The sequence below is a fragment of the Anabrus simplex genome, chromosome 14 (genome assembly GCF_040414725.1).
Source record: "Anabrus simplex isolate iqAnaSimp1 chromosome 14, ASM4041472v1, whole genome shotgun sequence".
NCBI classification, from domain to species: domain Eukaryota; kingdom Metazoa; phylum Arthropoda; class Insecta; order Orthoptera; family Tettigoniidae; genus Anabrus; species Anabrus simplex.
Genome location: NC_090278.1, coordinates 72,966,285 through 72,985,282, shown reverse-complemented (window position 1 = coordinate 72,985,282; position 18,998 = coordinate 72,966,285). Strand labels below are relative to the sequence as shown.

The 18,998-nt window shown below is 37.9% G+C and overlaps 1 protein-coding gene across 2 annotated transcripts in view; it reads left to right on the top strand.

The window, feature by feature from the left end:
* Positions 1–267: 267 nt before the first annotated feature.
* pum (pumilio) overlaps positions 268–18,998 on the top strand; it is a 978,781-nt gene continuing 960,050 nt past the window's right edge. For both annotated transcript variants that reach the window (XM_067158497.2, XM_067158496.2), the window contains exons 1-3: positions 268–547; positions 797–892; positions 18,548–18,706. In XM_067158497.2, coding sequence (XP_067014598.1) covers positions 809–892; positions 18,548–18,706 — 243 coding nt within the window. In that variant the 5' untranslated portion in view covers positions 268–547; positions 797–808. The remainder of the gene's footprint in view (positions 548–796; positions 893–18,547; positions 18,707–18,998) is intronic.

The window sequence follows — 18,998 nt, the reverse complement described above, 5'->3', positions numbered from 1 at the left end:
GAAATTGTAATAATAATTCTTGTCTAGGGAAAATATTGCAACCTTCACTGGGAATATACCCACTACTGAATAATTTCAACTGTATATTAATACTTACTACTTAAAGGGATAATTATCCCAAACTTCTGTTTCGTTATTTATAACTCTAATAGTTAAAAGCTGCAATCTGGCCGACCGACAATACAAATTTACACCATTTTGTGTAGTTGAAATTCCCGCTTCAAGACTCCAATAACATTACCCAGCATGCGTTGCGAGAGAAAAATGTCGCATGTGCTAGCTTAAAATCTTTAAGGTATTATCGCTCTCCATCCTTGTATATAGAGAAAGATGTTTCGTGTGTTTACTATTTCATGTGATCACTGAAAAATATTACATCGTTGTGATAGTGATAGCTTTTACTTCCGAATTTTACATCATCGCTAAAATAATATTCATCCCTTTGTGAAGTTGTTCTTCCTTTGCAGCTTTGGCGCAGAATCGGTTTTAAGACATAAACTGAAATCATAGTAGTTCATGAGATTTGCGTCTGTGTAAGCAAGATAAGGTAAATACGTCCTCGTATAATTAAGTTTTATTTGTAATTAACCAGTAAATATGCATATTATTGCACTCGTTTTTGGTATTTGTGTTTACTGTCAAGAGCGTGCTGCCATTGTTTTCCATTGTGTCTTGAAGTGTCAAGTCATATCGGATATATATGTTTCAAGAAATCAGATTAATAACCGTTACAACATACCGGTGTGCTGTGATTTGAAAAGTTAGCAGTGTGTACGTAAAGTTATTTTTCTTTCAGATCTCGATATAAATGAAGTGGTTAGGAGGTGAGGGGAACGGAATGTTGAGCCATACCAATGGTCATGTCTCTTCTCCACAAATTATACGACCACAGGTTTGTACCATTCTGAACAATTGTTTTTATACATTTATATAGATACTGAAGTGCATGATATAGATGACATGACATTTATGTTATTTGTTTGGTTCATATTGACCAGTTAATTTAGTGAATCATAACCTCAACGTTCAAAAGGTTATGTTGTATCAAGGAGATATCGTGAGAATTGCCGTATCATATATTCGATTTTAGGTATTTGACTGATGATTTAATGTCGGTGAACTGTTAACGCTTATGGATAGAAATGTTATTGTATTAGTAAAAGGTATGACACTTCTGCATTTTCTGACGAATCACTTGTTGGCTAGCTGTTTTTCAGATTTCTGGATCTACGTGAGAATGGGTGCTGATATTGTTAAACTCTAATTAGAAACTAAATACTTTTATCAGTTTGCATTAAGTGGAAATGGTAGTGTTTGGAAATGTTTATCACTACAGTCTCCTCTTTCAAGTGAGTAATTCTCGTAATATTGTTGGCAGTCGTAATCACAATAGCATATATATATATATATAGATTTGGGAGAACATTGCTATCCAGTGAATGTGAATTGTTAGATTATAATTTTTGGATAGTTGACTAGCTAGTGGAAAGAAATAAGAAAAATGAGATGGGACATTATATTGTGAATGTAAAGACAGTGTGTAGAGTAATCATTATTTCTTGCTGCATAGTGACTTGCATTGGATGACTCTGTTGTCACTAGCTCCTTGCAGTAGGTTCAGCATCTAAATACAGCATCCTTTGGTATTCAGGTAGCCTAGGCCTACTCTTGATTTCTCGTTGGTTTTTTCTAGCTGTCTCTTGACTTGTGGGATGTCAGGGATAAACAAAACATTTCATTTTGCCATTTTTATGGACTAAGTTTGCTGGTTTTGAAATGGAGAGTATTAATAAACATCACTGCTTTTATGATGTTACTCGAATGTTTAGGATGTAATTTTGTATGGTACCAAACATTTTGTGTTACCGTTTTAATCAACTAACTTAGCGTATTGATTTTGAAATGCAGAGTATTGGTAAACTTCATTGTATGTATTGTGCTAGGGTGAGAAGCTCAGGCGGTAAAACACCAATTTTCTGAGCTCAAGTTGGCAGATTCAATCCGTGTCTCTCCAGTGGTAAAAGAACTAGGCTATGAGACAAGATTCAGGAACTGTAAAAGTAGTTAGTGGAATGTAAAAGACATTATTATTATTATTATTATTATTATTATTATTATTATTATTATTATTATTATTATTATTATTCTGTTGAATTTAAGGATGTACCATAATTGTGTACAAAACATATTTTGCTTTTGCCACTGTTATGGACTATAGATTTTGAAAAGGAGAGTATATTAGCAATCTCTGATTTTATGATGCAGCTGGATTGTTACGTATGTAACTTAATTGTGTTTCAAGCATATATTGTTTTGCCATTTTCATGAATTGCTGAATTTGAAATAAGTATCTCTCTGAATTTATGGTTTAGCTGGACTGCAAGATGAAGTTGTGTATCAAACATGATTGTAGGATGGGGGATCAAATATAAACAGGATTTAATTTATTATTTAAATTCAGAGAGAGGCTCGATAGCTGCAGTCGCTTAAGTGCGGCCAGTATCCAGTATTCGGGAGATAGTAGGTTCGAACCCCGCTGTCGGCAGTTCTGAAGATGGTTTTCCGTGGTTTCCCATTTTCACACCAGGCAAATGCTGGGACTGTACCTTAAGGCCACGGCCGCTTCCTTTCCACTCCTAGCCCTTCCCTGTCCCATCGTCGCTATAAGACCTATCTGTGTCAGTGCGACGTAAAGCAAATAGCAAAAAAAAAAAGAAAAAAAATATTTAAATTCATGTAGTAAAAAACACAAGGCAATTACAATTTATTTTTCCACATAGTTTCCTGCTTTGGAAATGCATTTGTTTCAGCGTATGGGCAGCTATTTGATGCCCTCATTGTAAAAAGAACAGGGTCCTGTCACCAGCCAGTTGTGCACAATATCTTCCACACTCTCGATATCTTCATATCGTTGCCGTCCTAGAGCTTTTTTAAGCGGTCTGAAGAAATGGAAATCACAGCCTCGTGATAAGTCTGGGTTGTAAGGAGGATGATGATGATGATGAAGTGTAGTCCAGTGCATTTCCTGTAGCTTGGAGACAGAGCTGCAGTTTGGGGCCGTGCAGCGTCAAACCTCTTGGTATCGTCCTATGCGGCGATATGCAACCCTCACCATGTTCAACAGCTCGCAGTAGTAAGCAGCATTGATTGTGTGTCGCTCATGATAAAAATCAATCAGCAAAATGCCTCGCTGATTGAAAAAAATGGTTGCAAGGACCTTGCCAGCTGACAGTAGAGTCTTGGCTTTCACTGGTCCTGCCACTCCTTACACACACGCGTCCTTGACAATGTTTTGATCACCGAACTGTGCAGTCAATTTCTGGCAAATTTACGCTGCTGTAGCTCCTTCACGAGCAAGAAATTTTATAATTATGCGTTGCGCAATGGCGGGGTGCACCTGTTGCTCCGACATCATGAGTGTTACTGAAGAAACAACTGGCGATATCTAACAGCAAGCTCTCCCCACTCCTAACAGTCGCGCCTAAGCATAGCAGAAACTCGGGGTCACTCCTACCGACTGTTGATGTTCAGAAACAAAAAAACCCGTTTATATTTGATCGACCTTTGTATGTTTGCCCATCTTTAAAAAGTATCTGGCTTATATGTGGCTATAGGTTGGGTTTGCTGTTGATCATATCACAAATGTTGAAATGGAAATTGACCTAGTTGATTTTATGATGTGGTAGCAACTACTTGGAAAAATGCATGTTTCAGGTAGTTAAAGGGTTCTTTTCCGAGACAGTGAAGGAAAGATTGCAAGTAAAGGGTGATGTGAATAAAAACAAATGCGGTAGAGACAATACGCGACACGGATTTAGCCTTGTTAAAATGGGAGACAATTTGCAAATGGCGCTCCTAGTGACGTGACCTGAAAATTCGTGCTAAATTCAAATATAAATGGAAATGCATATACGAAAATGGATAAATAAATTACATCCAGAAAGAAACTGTTATTGAGATTAACTTTGAAGTTGCTAAAGCAATTCTGGATAAATGAATGAAGAATTATTTAACAGGTTATTATTTAAAGACTGAAATTAGACACATAATCAAGATGTGAAAAGGACTGCTGTGAAAGGGCTTGATCTTTCACTTATGCATTACTTTTTTAGCTTGAGTAGTCCTGCCTGAACTTTCACGGCTAGATTTGTCTTTTTCTCATTTAAAAGCATTGTATCATCACATTAAGGCACTTGTCAATAAAAATATCGGCACATTCCTTACACACATGATTCATTGAATTTACATTTATGAGCTGGACAATTTTCCTTTTAACTTGAAGCCTACTGTTGAGTCATCAGTCTGTAGACTGGTTTGATGCAGCCCTCCATGCCACCCTATCCTGTACTAACCTTTTCATTTCTACGTAACTATTGCATCCTACATCTGCTCTAATCTGCTTGTCATATTCATACCTTGGTCTACCCCTACCATTCTTACCACCTACACATCCTTCAAAAACCAACTGAACCGAGCTCGATAGCTGCAGTCGCTTAAGTGCGGCCAGTATCCAGTATTCGGGAGATAGTAGGTTCGAACCCCACTGTCGGCAGCCCTGAAAATGGTTTTCCGTGGTTTCCCATTTTCACACCAGGCAAATGCTGGGGCTGTACCTTAATTAAGGCCACGGCCGCTTTCTTCCCACTCCTAGCCCTTCCCTGTCCCATCGTCGCCATACATAAGACCTATCTGTGTCGGTGCGACGTAAAGCAACTAGCAAAAAAAAATTAAAAAACCAACTGAACAAGTCCTGGGTGTCTCAACATTGCAAAGAAGGAGCCCCTATAGAAATCACAAATGCAGCTCAGTCTGCCATCTCTTGAGGAAAAGTTGAATTACGTAGTACAGTGAGACAATGGAACATTTCCGTGGTCCGACGTTTGGTCCACCGAGACGAAGCACGGAATGGTTCCCTGGCTCGGGTCCAATGAGTTAATGAGAAGGAAGCAGATGCTGTTGAACAGATTACTCTGCTTTTGATCAGAACTGTTAGAGAAAGGTGGATAAATGTGAAGAAAGCTGTAACATGTTCTGTTCTTGAAACAGCTAACGAGTACAAGATCGAAAAAGATGTATTTCTTCTTTGAAGTGACTATGTCAACCATGTGATTCACAGGAAGAAACACCTTTCTGGAGTACAAATCACATTCCCGTTGGAATGGTTAGAAAATCCTGCTGAGCAGCGAAGAAGATTGTGACCGCAACAAGGACCGCTTGGTATGCAGTTCTAGGCAAAACTTCGGACTCACAAGGGCGACCAGACGTCTACCAACTGCCATATCCAGATACCACAAAACAGGATATCTAACCCTTGTATGGCATTACAGACAAAAAGATTTCTGGTCTGATAATTGTATGACAACTCTGGCAATTTTTTTTTTTTTTTTTTTTTTTTTTGTGAAGATCTCTACAGAAGAATTCTCACCCCATACAATCCCAATCGACACCGACATCAAAGGGACTCATCCCACCTGTTGATGTCATTGTAGTCAAGGTTGCTTTAACACTTCCAACATTATGCCCATACAGGTACACTGTTTTCCTGGTTTTGAACAGCACCCGTATCGTATACGGGCATGACTCGCACGTGTTTATAGGCATCTGTACATATTCCATACGGTTCCTGTCCCTTGCTTGGGGGTAGTAGTTTATCAAGTATACACTAGAATGCAGCAGTTATCGGGAAGTGCAAACTGAAACAATAAAAAAGGGTATTTTCTCCGTGCTGTACCCTATACCGAAGCACTTGATTCGCCGGGTGCTGAGCGCACCATGTCGCGCTGTCAGCTGTGTTACTGTACAAACATGTCCTCATGCCTGCTCAATGATAGTGGTATCTTGGATATTTTATTGGTGAAGCGGGTTCAAAAATAGATGATAGTGATGAAGACTCTGCATGCGAATTTCATCTCTATTTTAATAGCTATTGTTATTCTCAGTACAGTGAACAGAACACACTGCAGGTGGATTATTATGCGTAGTGATTGAGATTGCGTAGTTTTTCATGGAAATTTTTTATTTGTTGCACCTCAAATGCAAGTTCTTACCTCCAGTATTTCACTCCGGATACAAACGTTAGGAATACGTCACCTCTACAAGTTTGGGCTTATTTGTTTGTCTAGACGAAGAGAGACAGACTGATGATTCACCTGTACTGTGAAAAGAAGGGAGATGGTGGTGCAAGGAGTGCAAGGTTGGACTGTGTATAGCCCATTGTTTTCAGGGCTACTATACCTAAACAAACTATTCCTAGTCATATGATACAAAAATTAGGTGTGTACTGTGTTTCTGTTGGGTAGAAATGTATTAACATTCAGGAAAAAGATCCGGTTCACTGCCAGGGTCTATGTTAAATTTGGTAGACGTTGAAATTGTTCAACCAGATGAAGCCAGGAAGAGTATAGTCCACATTATATTGCAGCAGAGTTGTGATAATCTTGAATGTGACATGCAACAGATTGGTAGGCACAATTTTAAAAACAAATAGTCAGAAAGGACAAATGCTATGCAACTAGAAACAGAGCATTATGGTGCTCATCTACAAAAGAAGGAAAGTCCTATGGAGCATGCTTATTATCTCCCTGTTTGATTTCTGACCCTCACTATGAAATTATTAGAGTGCATTCTTTACGAGCGTATCCATTATATCATCCAATTCAGTGGTCCCACAAAGTGCAGAGAGTAATGCGAAGGGGATACAGCTATGAACAAAAGTTTTAAAACAGTTACAATTTCATCTCTTTTTTTAATAGCTATTGTTATTCTCAGATTCTCAGTACAAAGAAGAGAACACACTGCAGGTGGATTACTGTGCGCACACCCCGGCGACTGGAGTGGGACATTGATGATGACGATGACTGATTGAGATTGGGTACTTTTTGATGCATGTACTTTCATAATCGTGTATTAGTTGCTGGTTCACAGCGGTAAAAAGCAATTCAATGAAAGTAATTGTTTGAGTACCTGTTCTTGCTTAAAAATACCAAAGAAACTGTACAGTATATTCTGAAGGAAAAAAACGCACAAAATGCTGCAGAATGAATATACTCTTATTCGGAATGATCACCATGTGCAGCAACACAGCAGCGAAGACATTGAGGCGACTCATTGGTAGCTTCACGAATCGTCTCCGGTGGAATTCTTTGACAGCTGACGTGATAGATTTTTTTAACACCTCAATATTGCGGTTCCGTTTTGGACATGATATTGCCTGAAGCTTCTCTCGCAGAGAATAATCCAATGGATTGAGGTCCGGACTTCCTCTGGGCCAGTCAGCAGCAGCGATGCTGGGATCGATCCTGGCGTATCTCCTCCTGTTTTTCAGTTGGTAAATGCTTCATGTATCTTTTATATCAACGGACACTTAAATCATTCTTCAAAATACTTGACATATTTCGTGGAGATACTCATTCCATGAGACAAATTTTTTTGTTACACAAAGGATTACATCGAATCCTTGCACAAACAGCATTCACAATTTCTTTTCTGCTTACACACCTACGATGGCCCGATCCGATGCGAGCAACGGTAACATATAAATTATACACAGGAGAGTCTTCCACCTATTCAATACTAAGTTGTATTTACAATGTTATTTACATTACATTGGACTAGTTACAACCCTACTCGGGGTCATCATCAGCCGCATTAAACATACACAATATACATACATCATTATAGGCTGTTTTGCCTTTCAGCGTTCAGTCTGCAAGCCTCTGTGAATTTACTAAACGTAGCCACAGTCCTGTATTTGCAACTAGTGCTGTGGCCTCATTTAGTCTATACCTCTTATCTTTAAATTGTTAGAACTGAGTCTAACCATTGTCACCTTGGTCTACCTCTACATCTCTTACCCTCCATAACAGTCCATTATTCTCCTAGGTAACCTATCCTCCTCCATTCGCCTCACATGACCCCACCACCGAAGCCAGTTTATGTGTACACCTTCATCCATCGAGTTCATTCCTAAATGAGCCTTTATCTCCTCATTCCGAGTACCCTCGTGCCATTGTTCCCACCTGTTTGTACCAGCAATCATTCTCGACAAGGATACATGGGCTTTGGAGAAGTCATGCGTAGCGACGTCCTCCAGTTCGACCGTCACAGGTCCCAGGAATTTAACGATCCTTTTTGGCTCAGACCATTTCTGACATATTTTCCCGCTGACATGGTCCGAGGATTAACTGACAGGAAATTTCTTGATTAAAACTAGGTCTCCAACACTAAATGGGACTGGTTTCCTCCCCTTGTTATATCTCAGAGCCACCTTGTTCTTCGTTTTTATCAGATGATCGGAAGCTATTTTCCATTTTTCTTCCACACTCAGGCGACGGGAAGGAGGGGAGAGATATTCGATATTCCACTGCAACATAAGCGGATCGTTTGGGATTCTGCCCAGAAACAGTTCGGCTGGCGTGAATTGGCTGGATTCATGTACAGCGGTATTGAAACCTAGGCTGAAAAAAGACAAACAGGAGTCCGAACGGGACTGATTATTATGGTGAAAGGCAGATAAACATGTTTTGAGGTTACGATGGAATCTTCGATTAGAGACGGTTGAGGGTGGTGAGGGCTAAGACGGATATGCTTAATACCCCACGGAAAACACATATTCTGAAAACTAGAACAGGTGAAGACAGAGGAATTGTCTGACACTAATGTCTTGGGAGGTGCAGAAATGGCAAAAATTTGATTGGGTAACAATTTAGTGGTGATGGCAGAGTTAATTTTCCGGACAGGGAACAGCCAAACAAACTTAGAAAAACCATCAATGACCGATAGTATGCCGATATGTCCGTTCCGGGATCTTACTGGAGGTCCGAAGAAATCAATAAATAGTTTCTCTCCAGGAGCATTAGCCACATCGGCAGAATGAAATACGACCTGACTATTTTGAGCGGGCTTGCACTTTTGACAAATGTCACAGGTTCTGACATACTCACAGACATCTTTCTTTAGGCTCGACCAATAGTGATTTCGAGCGATTTTATGGAATGTTTTTAGCTGTCCAAGGTGCACTCCCAAATATGAGTCATGGTAATAATTCAGAATCATAGTTCTCAAAGCACGGGGAATAAACACTTTCGAGGACACTTATGGCAAAAGAGACCCTTCTTAATTTCGAAATACTCGTAGCTGTGGTCGTTCTTGGAAATCCCGTCCATTGTCTTAACACACTCATCGTCTTGCCTTTGGAATTCACCTATATTTGTAAAGCTCCAGGGGTAATTTTGAAGAACGTTGACCGAAAGATTAGAACCAGAACTACATTCAACGTTATCATTGGGATTTTCCACGCCATCAAACATGCGCGACAGACAGTCAGCCACGACGTCCTTGCCTCTCACATGCACAACAGTAAATTTATAAGATGACTAGCGAAGTATCCAGTGGGCCGTTCTCCCTTCCTTTTTTACGTTTGCGCTCATCCAAGATAAGGCCTGATTATCGGTGTGAATCCAGAAATGACAGTGTTCTAGGTAGGAGTGAAACTTTTCAACACCGAGAACGACAGCCAAGCGTTCTTTCTCATAAATAGAATAGCTTAATTCTGAACCATGTAGCATCTTGCTGAAGTATGCAATAGGATCCAGACTATCATTCTCTAACCTCTGGTTCAAGACGGCAGGGACTGCAATATCACTAGCATCGCACTGAAAGACGAAGTCATTGTCGAAATCGGGACTGTGCAGGACCGGAGGCTGACAGAGGGCATCCTTGAGGTTGCTCAAAGCTTGTTCTTGTGCATCACCCCAACAGGAACCAGTATTCTTTCTTTTCAACAGGTTCAAAGGGGCAGAAATGTCAGAGAAGTTTGGGATGAACCTACAATAGAACGCAACCATATCAAGAAATCTATGGATTCCACGGACATTCTTAGGTCTAGGAAACACGTGGATACATTTCACCCTGTCGGAATTTACAGAGATGCCAGAATCGGAGATGATGTGTCCCAAGAACTTGATTCTTCTGGTACATAAGGATACTTTCTCCGGGTGTACCGTAAAACCATGCCTCTTTAGCCTTGAGAGAAATTCACGGAGATGGGCAATGTGTTCTTCAAAATTGTTGGAAAAGATCACATCATCATCGAGGTACGAAAGCAGACAGGAGAACTTTAAGTCACTGAAGACCGTGTCGAGTATGCGGCTTAGAGCTTGACCACCAATGGAGATACCCATAGGCACCTTATTAAATTGATACAGGCCGAAAGGAGTTGCAAAAGCAGTAAATTCGCGACAACTAGGATCCAAGGGAATCTGAAAATAAGCTGAATTGAAGTCGAAGACAATAAAACTTGGCTTTCCCGAAGGACTGCAAGGCGGACTCTATCGTAGGAAGAGGGAAACTGTCGAAGATTACCTTATGGTTCAGCACCCTGTAATCAATGACTAGACACGCTTGACCGTCTTTCTTGGGGATTAGAAAGGCAGGACTGCTGTAAGGCGATTTCGACGGGCGTATGACACCCTTATCCAACAAATAATTGACGCACTTCCTCATGGCGACTAGTTTAGGAGGAGAACAAGGTAAAGGAGGGAGTCTAACAGGCGTGTCATCTTTCAGTATGATACGATATGAAAACTCCTTAACACATCCTAGCTTTGCAGACAGTACATCAGGGAATTCTTCCAGGAGACTATTTAGCATGAAAGTTTGATTTTCAGACAGATCACTTAGGTCGATGTAAGATTTGTCTTCAGATAAGGAACACAGGGGCTTGTTTCTGAAGGGACACTCAAAGGGAAAACTTTCGCTCGACCTAAAACGGAAAGCGAAGGACTGACTGATGAAGTCAATCAACAATCCAGTAGCTAACCTGAAGTCAGTACCTAAGATGAGAGGAACGGCCAAATCTGGGACAATATTAAAGTTCCAGTCCCAAGAAAGGTTATGAATTTTCACGTGGGTTCGGGTTTCACAGGAAATACGCGGCGACCGTCCGCAGACACATAATTTTCCGTACAATCAGAAATTTTAGATACCTTCTACCGCAACCTAGCTCCTCCTGTGTTCGTAAAGATTAGAAAAATGTATTTCGACAACTTTTATTTCCTGTTTTGGCCTGTTTGATATTGCAACGCCACTGTATGCTTAAGCACAAAGTATATAGCCCAGGGAACAACCTGTCTATCCCTGAGCTTAAATTCAGAGAAATTTTATTAACTTGTTTTCCTCTGAGGTAAGAGGCAAAGATTTAACTGAACCTACTTTTGATTTCTGTATACGGAGTTGTGGTAAAATATTTGAAGTGCGCAGACAAAATTACAGACACATATTTGCTAGTTCTTGTGGGATTGGAAACAATGAACTGGAATGAAGATAGAAAATTGTATAGAACTTGTGTTGTTGAAGAATTGGTTATTTGGGACTGTATTTACTGTTGGACGTGTAGATCTCCTTTTACTATTTTCATTCATTTAAAATATCAGGTTATAGTGTTAGAATGCAGCTTAAGATACTAAAAAAAAAGTAGAAGTTGTCTAGTTCCATTCTTAATTTCTTGTAGCAGTATAGTGCAAAAAGGATCCAACTTGTTCCATCAAGTACGGAACATAGTGCGGGACAAGAGCGTTCCTCAAAGGGCTAAACAGACCCTGTTTAACTTATCTCCTGCCCATCGTTACGTTACGTACATTCTGGAGAGTTGCATCGTACACAAAAGAGAAGTAAGTTCACTGCAAGCTTTTGAAATGAAGTTCCTTAGATCAGCTGTACAGAAAACAGGGAAGGACAGAATTAGGAATGATCAGATATGAAGAGACCTGCAGGTCAGCCTGACCATGGAAGAAAGGCTGAAGTGGCTAGGACACGTTAAGCAGATGCAAATGACTCTAACACCAAGGAAGTATTTTGAAAAGATCGTTCCAGAGCGGGGACCAATTGGACACCGTAGAAAAAGGTGGTTAGATTATATAAGAGAAGACCTAGAGAAGAGAGGAGAAACATAGGATGCCCTAGAGAAAAAAGAAGTGTACCAGGACCGTAATAAATGGAGGCACATCGTTCTTAAACATCCTACCAGGCTTGCTGGAAGGAATTCGTGAGTATAGAGCAGAAAACAACAATGTAAATCTGTTGTTACAAACAATATTACTCTAATTACTGTCACCTGTACTATTATTTGTTAATTCATGGAGACAAAAGTCCTCTGAAATATTATTTTAAGTTTTATTGTAAATGTAAAAATGTCTTCGTAATATTAAGTTGTTTGAGACGAGCCTCCAAGAGATTCACTTCCACGTTAAGCAAAGAGATAGAATGTATTTAGAGAAGTAAGAAAATACATGTTCTTGGTCTGCACCTGAAGGACACTACTCCAATAAAGCCATGCGAGCAATTCGTGAAATTTTCTCTTGTTCACGGATTAACCCTAAAAATTTTGTGGTGGCAGCTTTTACTTGTCTAAATAAAATACTAAATATCCACGAAATACGAAATAAATCTTTATATCTACATAAAACTAATACACTGAGGATTATTATGGTGACAGGAAATTGCATAAATGTTTTGACTAGAAAAATATATATACAGTCTGTTCAAAAATCGTGATTCCTAAATTCAAAATAATAATAAAACTTTCGATCATATGTACACAAATCTGCAACATGTCACAAATAGGAAAAGTCCTCTTCAGTTTTAATTACTGCGTTGATGGGGAGAAAGTTCCTTTTGGGGATCATTGTAAGTATCTAGGTGTTAATATAAGGAAAGATCTTCATTGGCGTAATCACATAAATGGGATTGTAAATAAAGGGTACAGATCTCTGCACATGGTTATGAGGGTGTTTAGGGGTTGTAGTAAGGATGTAAAGGAGAGTGCATATAAGTCTCTGGTAAGACCCCAACTAGAGTATGGTTCCAGTGTATGGGACCCTCACCAGGATTACCTGATTCAAGAACTGGAAAAAATCCAAAGAAAAGCAGCTCGATTTGTTCTGGGTGATTTCCGACAAAAGAGTAGCGTTACAAGAATGTTGCTAAGTTTGGGTTGGGAAGAATTGAGAGAAAGAAGAAGGACTGCTCGACTAAGTGGTATGTACAATAATAAAGTTTTATTATGAATCCACCTGTTCAATACATTATAATGTTGTTACATTTAAAATAACTTCATTAGTTAAAAAGTTATATATGGGACATGTTTCGCTCCCTTATAGAGCATCATCAGCCAAATCTGAATCTCAAATAATTGTTATTTACGTAAATAAAGACTTAAGAACTATTAGAACATTTTTGACAAACTTAAAACTTATTCTATTAGAAAATCATAAAATATAAAATCTTTGTATACATGGCTTAATTACATGTGCTTAATAGGAAGATATCATTAAAATTATGGAAGAGAGAGTACTAAAATATAAAATAAATAATATATATATCATGTCCAAAATCCTAGAAAGACGTGAAGATCAATCTTAGGAGCTAAATTTGAGGATTTTCTTAGCAATGAGATCTGGTAAAAAAGTTATTTATCCCTTGTGGATAAGAGTCTATAAAGATTCAAATTTATCGTCAATTTGATGATTGAACTTATAACAGGATAAATGTTGGTCTTCCAGAAATTTAAATGCTTGTTGTCATGTGACCTCGGCGAATGCTGTTGAAAAGATATGTTCTTATAGATGTCAATGACCGTTCGTTGAACTAATGGATTTGATAAGGATGATTGAAAGGGACGTAAATCAACGTTTGTATTGAAAGCTGCTGCTTGGTTTATCTTGTTGAATGTCTGTAACAAGAAAAGGAATCTTGTAAGTAATCGGAATTTGTAAGAGTGTGCTTCTAGAAACTTCACTTACCCCTCCAATTGCTGTTTGTCGGTTTGGTGTTGTCAGAGGTTATGTGGTGACTGTCTGTTCTATGTCTACTCCTTCTGTTATAAGAGTGAGGTGGTGGGGGTTGAGGGGAGGGAGTAGGGGTAGGAGGAGAAATGTTTGTGGGTGTGGTTTTGGAAGGGGAATGTCTAGAAGGAGCGCAGGGAGGGGTTGAGTTATTTAATGTTGGATGATTATTAGTTGTTTTGGGAATGAAAACTTTGGCAAAATTACTTTTTTCTAGATTAAGCGTCTTCAAGAGTTTCGGTAATTGTTCGTGTAATGGATTTCTTATTTCAGTTTCGTCATTTAAATTTTTTTCCTTATTGAAATACTGGTCTAAGTGGATATAAATATTTTCTAATTCTGTCATTAGTTTACCTTTTTCTATCTTCTTTATAATTTTTAGGTCTTTCTCTATGGTTGTAAATTGGTGGCCTGACTCTCTCATGTGAGCACTCATCGCAGAATGTTTGTTGTGCTTTGTAGCATTAACGTGTTCTAAGTATCTTGTGAGAAAGTTACGGCCAGTTTGGCCAACATATGAACATTTACATTCTACACATGTTAATCTATAGATGCCAGAACTTAGATAAGGGTTCTTGTTGGAATTTATACTATTGTGGTTGAAAAAAATGTTTCTGTTTGTATTTTGTGTTTTGAATGCTACTTCACACCAAAAAATGATAAATATGAATCCAAAGTTACCAACAGCTAGGGCATTGCCCAAATTACATAAACCCAACGTACCCATACGTCCTATAATAAACAGTAGAAATAGCCCCACGTATAAAACATCCAAATTTATACACTATATCCTCAAAAGACATTACAAATTTAACAACGAATCAACAATCAAAAATTCAATAGAATTTTGTAATAAACTAGGAAAATTCAATTTACAACCACAACATAAAATGGTTTCATTCGACGTAACCAACATGTATCCAAATATACCGGTTAAAGAAACCATCAATATCATCAAACACAATCTCCTTACATACAGTAAATTAAGTAGATGTGAAATAGATGAATTCGTAAACCTACTGAAATTTGTATTAAACAATAATTACTTCACATTTAATAAAAAGATTTACCATCAAACATGCCTAGCAATGGGAGACCCCACGTCGGGCATACTGGCAGACATATATATGGATCATTTGGAGCAAAACAAAATAAACACAAAAATAAATGGACTTTGCCTTTGGATCAGGTCATTGTCATAATAGATAGCCAAAAAAATGATAGTGGAAAAAATCCTGAGTTTCTTAAATAATATTGACCCAAATATAAAATTCACGAAAGAAGATGAAACTAACAACTCAATAAACTTCCTGGATATTAATGTAACACGAATAAGAGATAGTTTTTAATTTCAAATATTTAGAAAACCATCATACGCTCCTCTAACGATAAAAAATGATTCTCTTCACCCAAAATCACATAAACAGGCGGCTTTTTACAGTTTAGTTTATAGAGCTTTCAAAATCCCCCTTTCAGAGAGTAACTTAAAAAAGGAACTCAATTTTATAAAAGATCTGGCCTCAATTAATGGATATAAAATATAGTCAATCGGATCATCAATAAAGTAAAACAAAAGTTAGTAACTAATCTTACTCCCGAAAAAACTAAGCAGTCCAAATTCGCAACATTTGCATTCACCAATCCAGCCATTTTTCAAATAACTAATCCTATCAAAAAACGAGATGTGAATGTAGCATTCAAAACACAAAATACAAACAGAAACATTTTTTTCAACCACAATAGTATAAATTCCAACAAGAACCCTTATCTAAGTTCTGGCATCTATAGATTAACATGTGTAGAATGTAAATGTTCATATGTTGGCCAAACTGGCCGTAACTTTCTCACAAGATACTTAGAACACGTTAATGCTACAAAGCACAACAAACATTCTGCGATGAGTGCTCACATGAGAGAGTCAGGCCACCAATTTACAACCATAGAGAAAGACCTAAAAATTATAAAGAAGATAGAAAAAGGTAAACTAATGACAGAATTAGAAAATATTTATATCCACTTAGACCAGTATTTCAATAAGGAAAAAAAATTTAAATGACGAAATTGAAATAAGAAATCCATTATACGAACAATTACCGAAACTCTTTAAGATGCTTAATCTAGAAAAAAGTAATTTTGCCAAAGTTTTCATTCCCAAAACAACTAATAATCATCCAACATTAAATAACTCGACCCCTCCCTGCGCTCCTACTAGACATTCCCCTTCCAAAACCACACCCACAAACATTTCTCCTCCTACCCCTACTCCCTCCCCTCAACCCCCACCACCTCACTCTTACAACACAAGGAGTAGACATAGAACAGACAGTCACCACATAACCTCTGACAACACCATACCGACAAACAGCAATTGGAGGGGTAAGTGAAGTTTCTAGAAGCACACTCTTACAAATTCCGATTACTTACAAGATTCCTTTTCTTGTTACAGACATTCAACAAGATAAACCAAGCAGCAGCTTTCAATACAAACGTTGATTTACGTCCCTTTCAATCATCCTTATCAAATCCATTAGTTCAACGAACGGTCATTGACATCTATAAGAACATATCTTTTCAACAGCATTCGCCGAGGTCACATGACAACAAGCATTTAAATTTCTTGAAGACCAACATTTATCCTGTTACAAGTTCAGTCATCAAATTGACGATAAATTTAAATCTTTATAGACTCTTATCCACAAGGGATAAATTACTTTTTTACCAGATCTCATTGCTAAGAAAATCCTCAAATTTAGCTCCTAAGATTGATCTTCACGTCTTTCTAGGATTTTGGACATGATATATATATTATTTATTTTATATTTTAGTACTCTCTCTTCCATAATTTTAATGTTATCTTCCTATTAAGCACATGTAATTAAGCCATGTATACAAAGATTTTATATTTTATGATTTTCTAATAGAATAAGTTTTAAGTTTGTCAAAAATGTTCTAATAGTTCTTAAGTCTTTATTTACGTAAATAACAATTATTTGAGATTCAGATTTGGCTGATGATGCTCTATAAGGGAGCGAAACATGTCCCATATATAACTTTTTAACTAATGAAGTTATTTTAAATGTAACAACATTATAATGTATTGAACAGGTGGATTCATAATAAAACTTTATTATTGTATATCAACAGATTTCAATACGGATTAAAACATGAGATTAGTCACTGCAATAAGTGGTATGTTCCGAGCTGTCAGCGGAGAGATGGCGTGGAATGACATTAGTAGACGAATAAGTTTGAGTGGCGTTTATAAAAGTAGGAAAGATCACAATATGAAGATAAAGTTGGAATTCAAGAGGACAAACTGGGGCAAATATTCATTTATAGGAAGGGGAGTTAGGGATTGGAATAACTTACCAAGGGAGATGTTCAATAAATTTCCAATTTCTTTGAAATCATTTAGGAAAAGGCTAGGAAAGCAACAGATAGGGAATCTGCCACCTGGGCTACTGCCCTAAATGCAGATCAGTATTAATTGATTGATTGATTGATTGATTGATTGATTGATTGATTGATTGATTGATTGATTGAAATGTATAGATTGTCAATAATATGTCTGTAATGCCCTAGCAAATGTTTCAACACTCTGAAAGGTATATTGTTGAAAATATTCAGGAAAATGTTATTACCATTTGGAGGCATGACCTTAGACCATGTTATAAAGAGGTTTGCCATGACTTTCACTTTCCGATATTTGATGTGAAAAATTAGCTGATAACATTCTAGATTTGAATCTGTCGGTTCATTCTCAGTAACCTCAAAAATCAGGTCAGTCACTTTCATCTTCCAACAAATTTGGTACTACTTCATTTGTAGTTTTCCGTAATGAAGGGAAGGTGCCATATTTATTTTTTTTTTGCTAGGGGCTTTACGTCGCACCGACACAGATAGGTCTTATGGCGACGATGTGATAGGATAGGGCTAGGAGTTGGAAGGAAGCGGCCGTGGCCTTAATTAAGGTACAGCCCCAGCATTTGCCTGGTGTGAAAATGGAAAACCACGGAAAACCATCTTCAGGGCTGCCGATAGTGGGATTCGAACGGTGCCATATTTAGACACGCACTCTGTATTAAAAATGCATATCATCAATCAAGTAATACTATATATACAGAATTAAATATCTTGCACCGAACACAAAAGTACCAAATAAAATGAAATAGAATAGCAAAGTGGAGCCCTTAAAGGTTTGTTCAGGAACACTACTGAAATAGCACTCAAACAGATCATCAGAAAACTGCACTCATTTATTTCTGTGTAATTGTGCCCAAAGAGATTGTAAATATGAATGAAACTGAACTCATGATTGCTGTGAACATTGAGAACGACAAGAAGTAGGCTGTCATGACCTATGTTGAAGAAATAAGTCAATAAAAACATGTTGAATATTGGACATTTGCCAGTTCTAAGGTTAACGGTTGAGAAACGTTAAGTGTATTCGTAATGTACTGTTTTTTTAAAAAGTGTCTGTCGTGGCTTTTACCAGATGTGTTCCGCTTGGATAGGTAGGGGTGAGGGTTCGAGGCAGTCATCAAACATGTTCTAGGAACCCTAAATATGTTTTATATCTATTAGACATTCTCTCTTGAGTTTTGATTCTTTCCTGTGCGTGAATAAATGTTACAATATGTGAACAGGTGTTGAAGAATTATTTGGTTGTTACTGTAATATATCAAACTTCTGTTTTGTCTTTGCAGATTCCAGATGCGAATCGTCATCAGTTAGCTCGATCTCAAGACGACGCAATGGTGGGCTATATATTTCAGCGACCACAGTCGGATCCTGACTTCCCGTTGCCTCCGCCATTCACTAAGCAGCCTCCTCGTTGGGCTTTGGGTGATGACAGTATCATTGATGTGAGTAGCATAATTGTGTATTCGTTTAATTGTTAGGTTGGTATTACTTGTTCAAAATATGATTGCATTTTTGCGAGGCAGCGTTAGTGTTTGTTTACTGCAGTGGGGTTTCACAAAATTGAACCTCTTAAACCAGAGGGAGTTAGAAGATGCGGTTTGTACCTAAATCCTCCAAATTGTCTCACTAGTACAGGAAAGAGACCTTTGCATGTCTTGAGAAGTGAACGGAAATATATTTATTTTATGTAATTCACTTAATTACAGAGCCGCACCAAGATTTGGCTCGACCTTC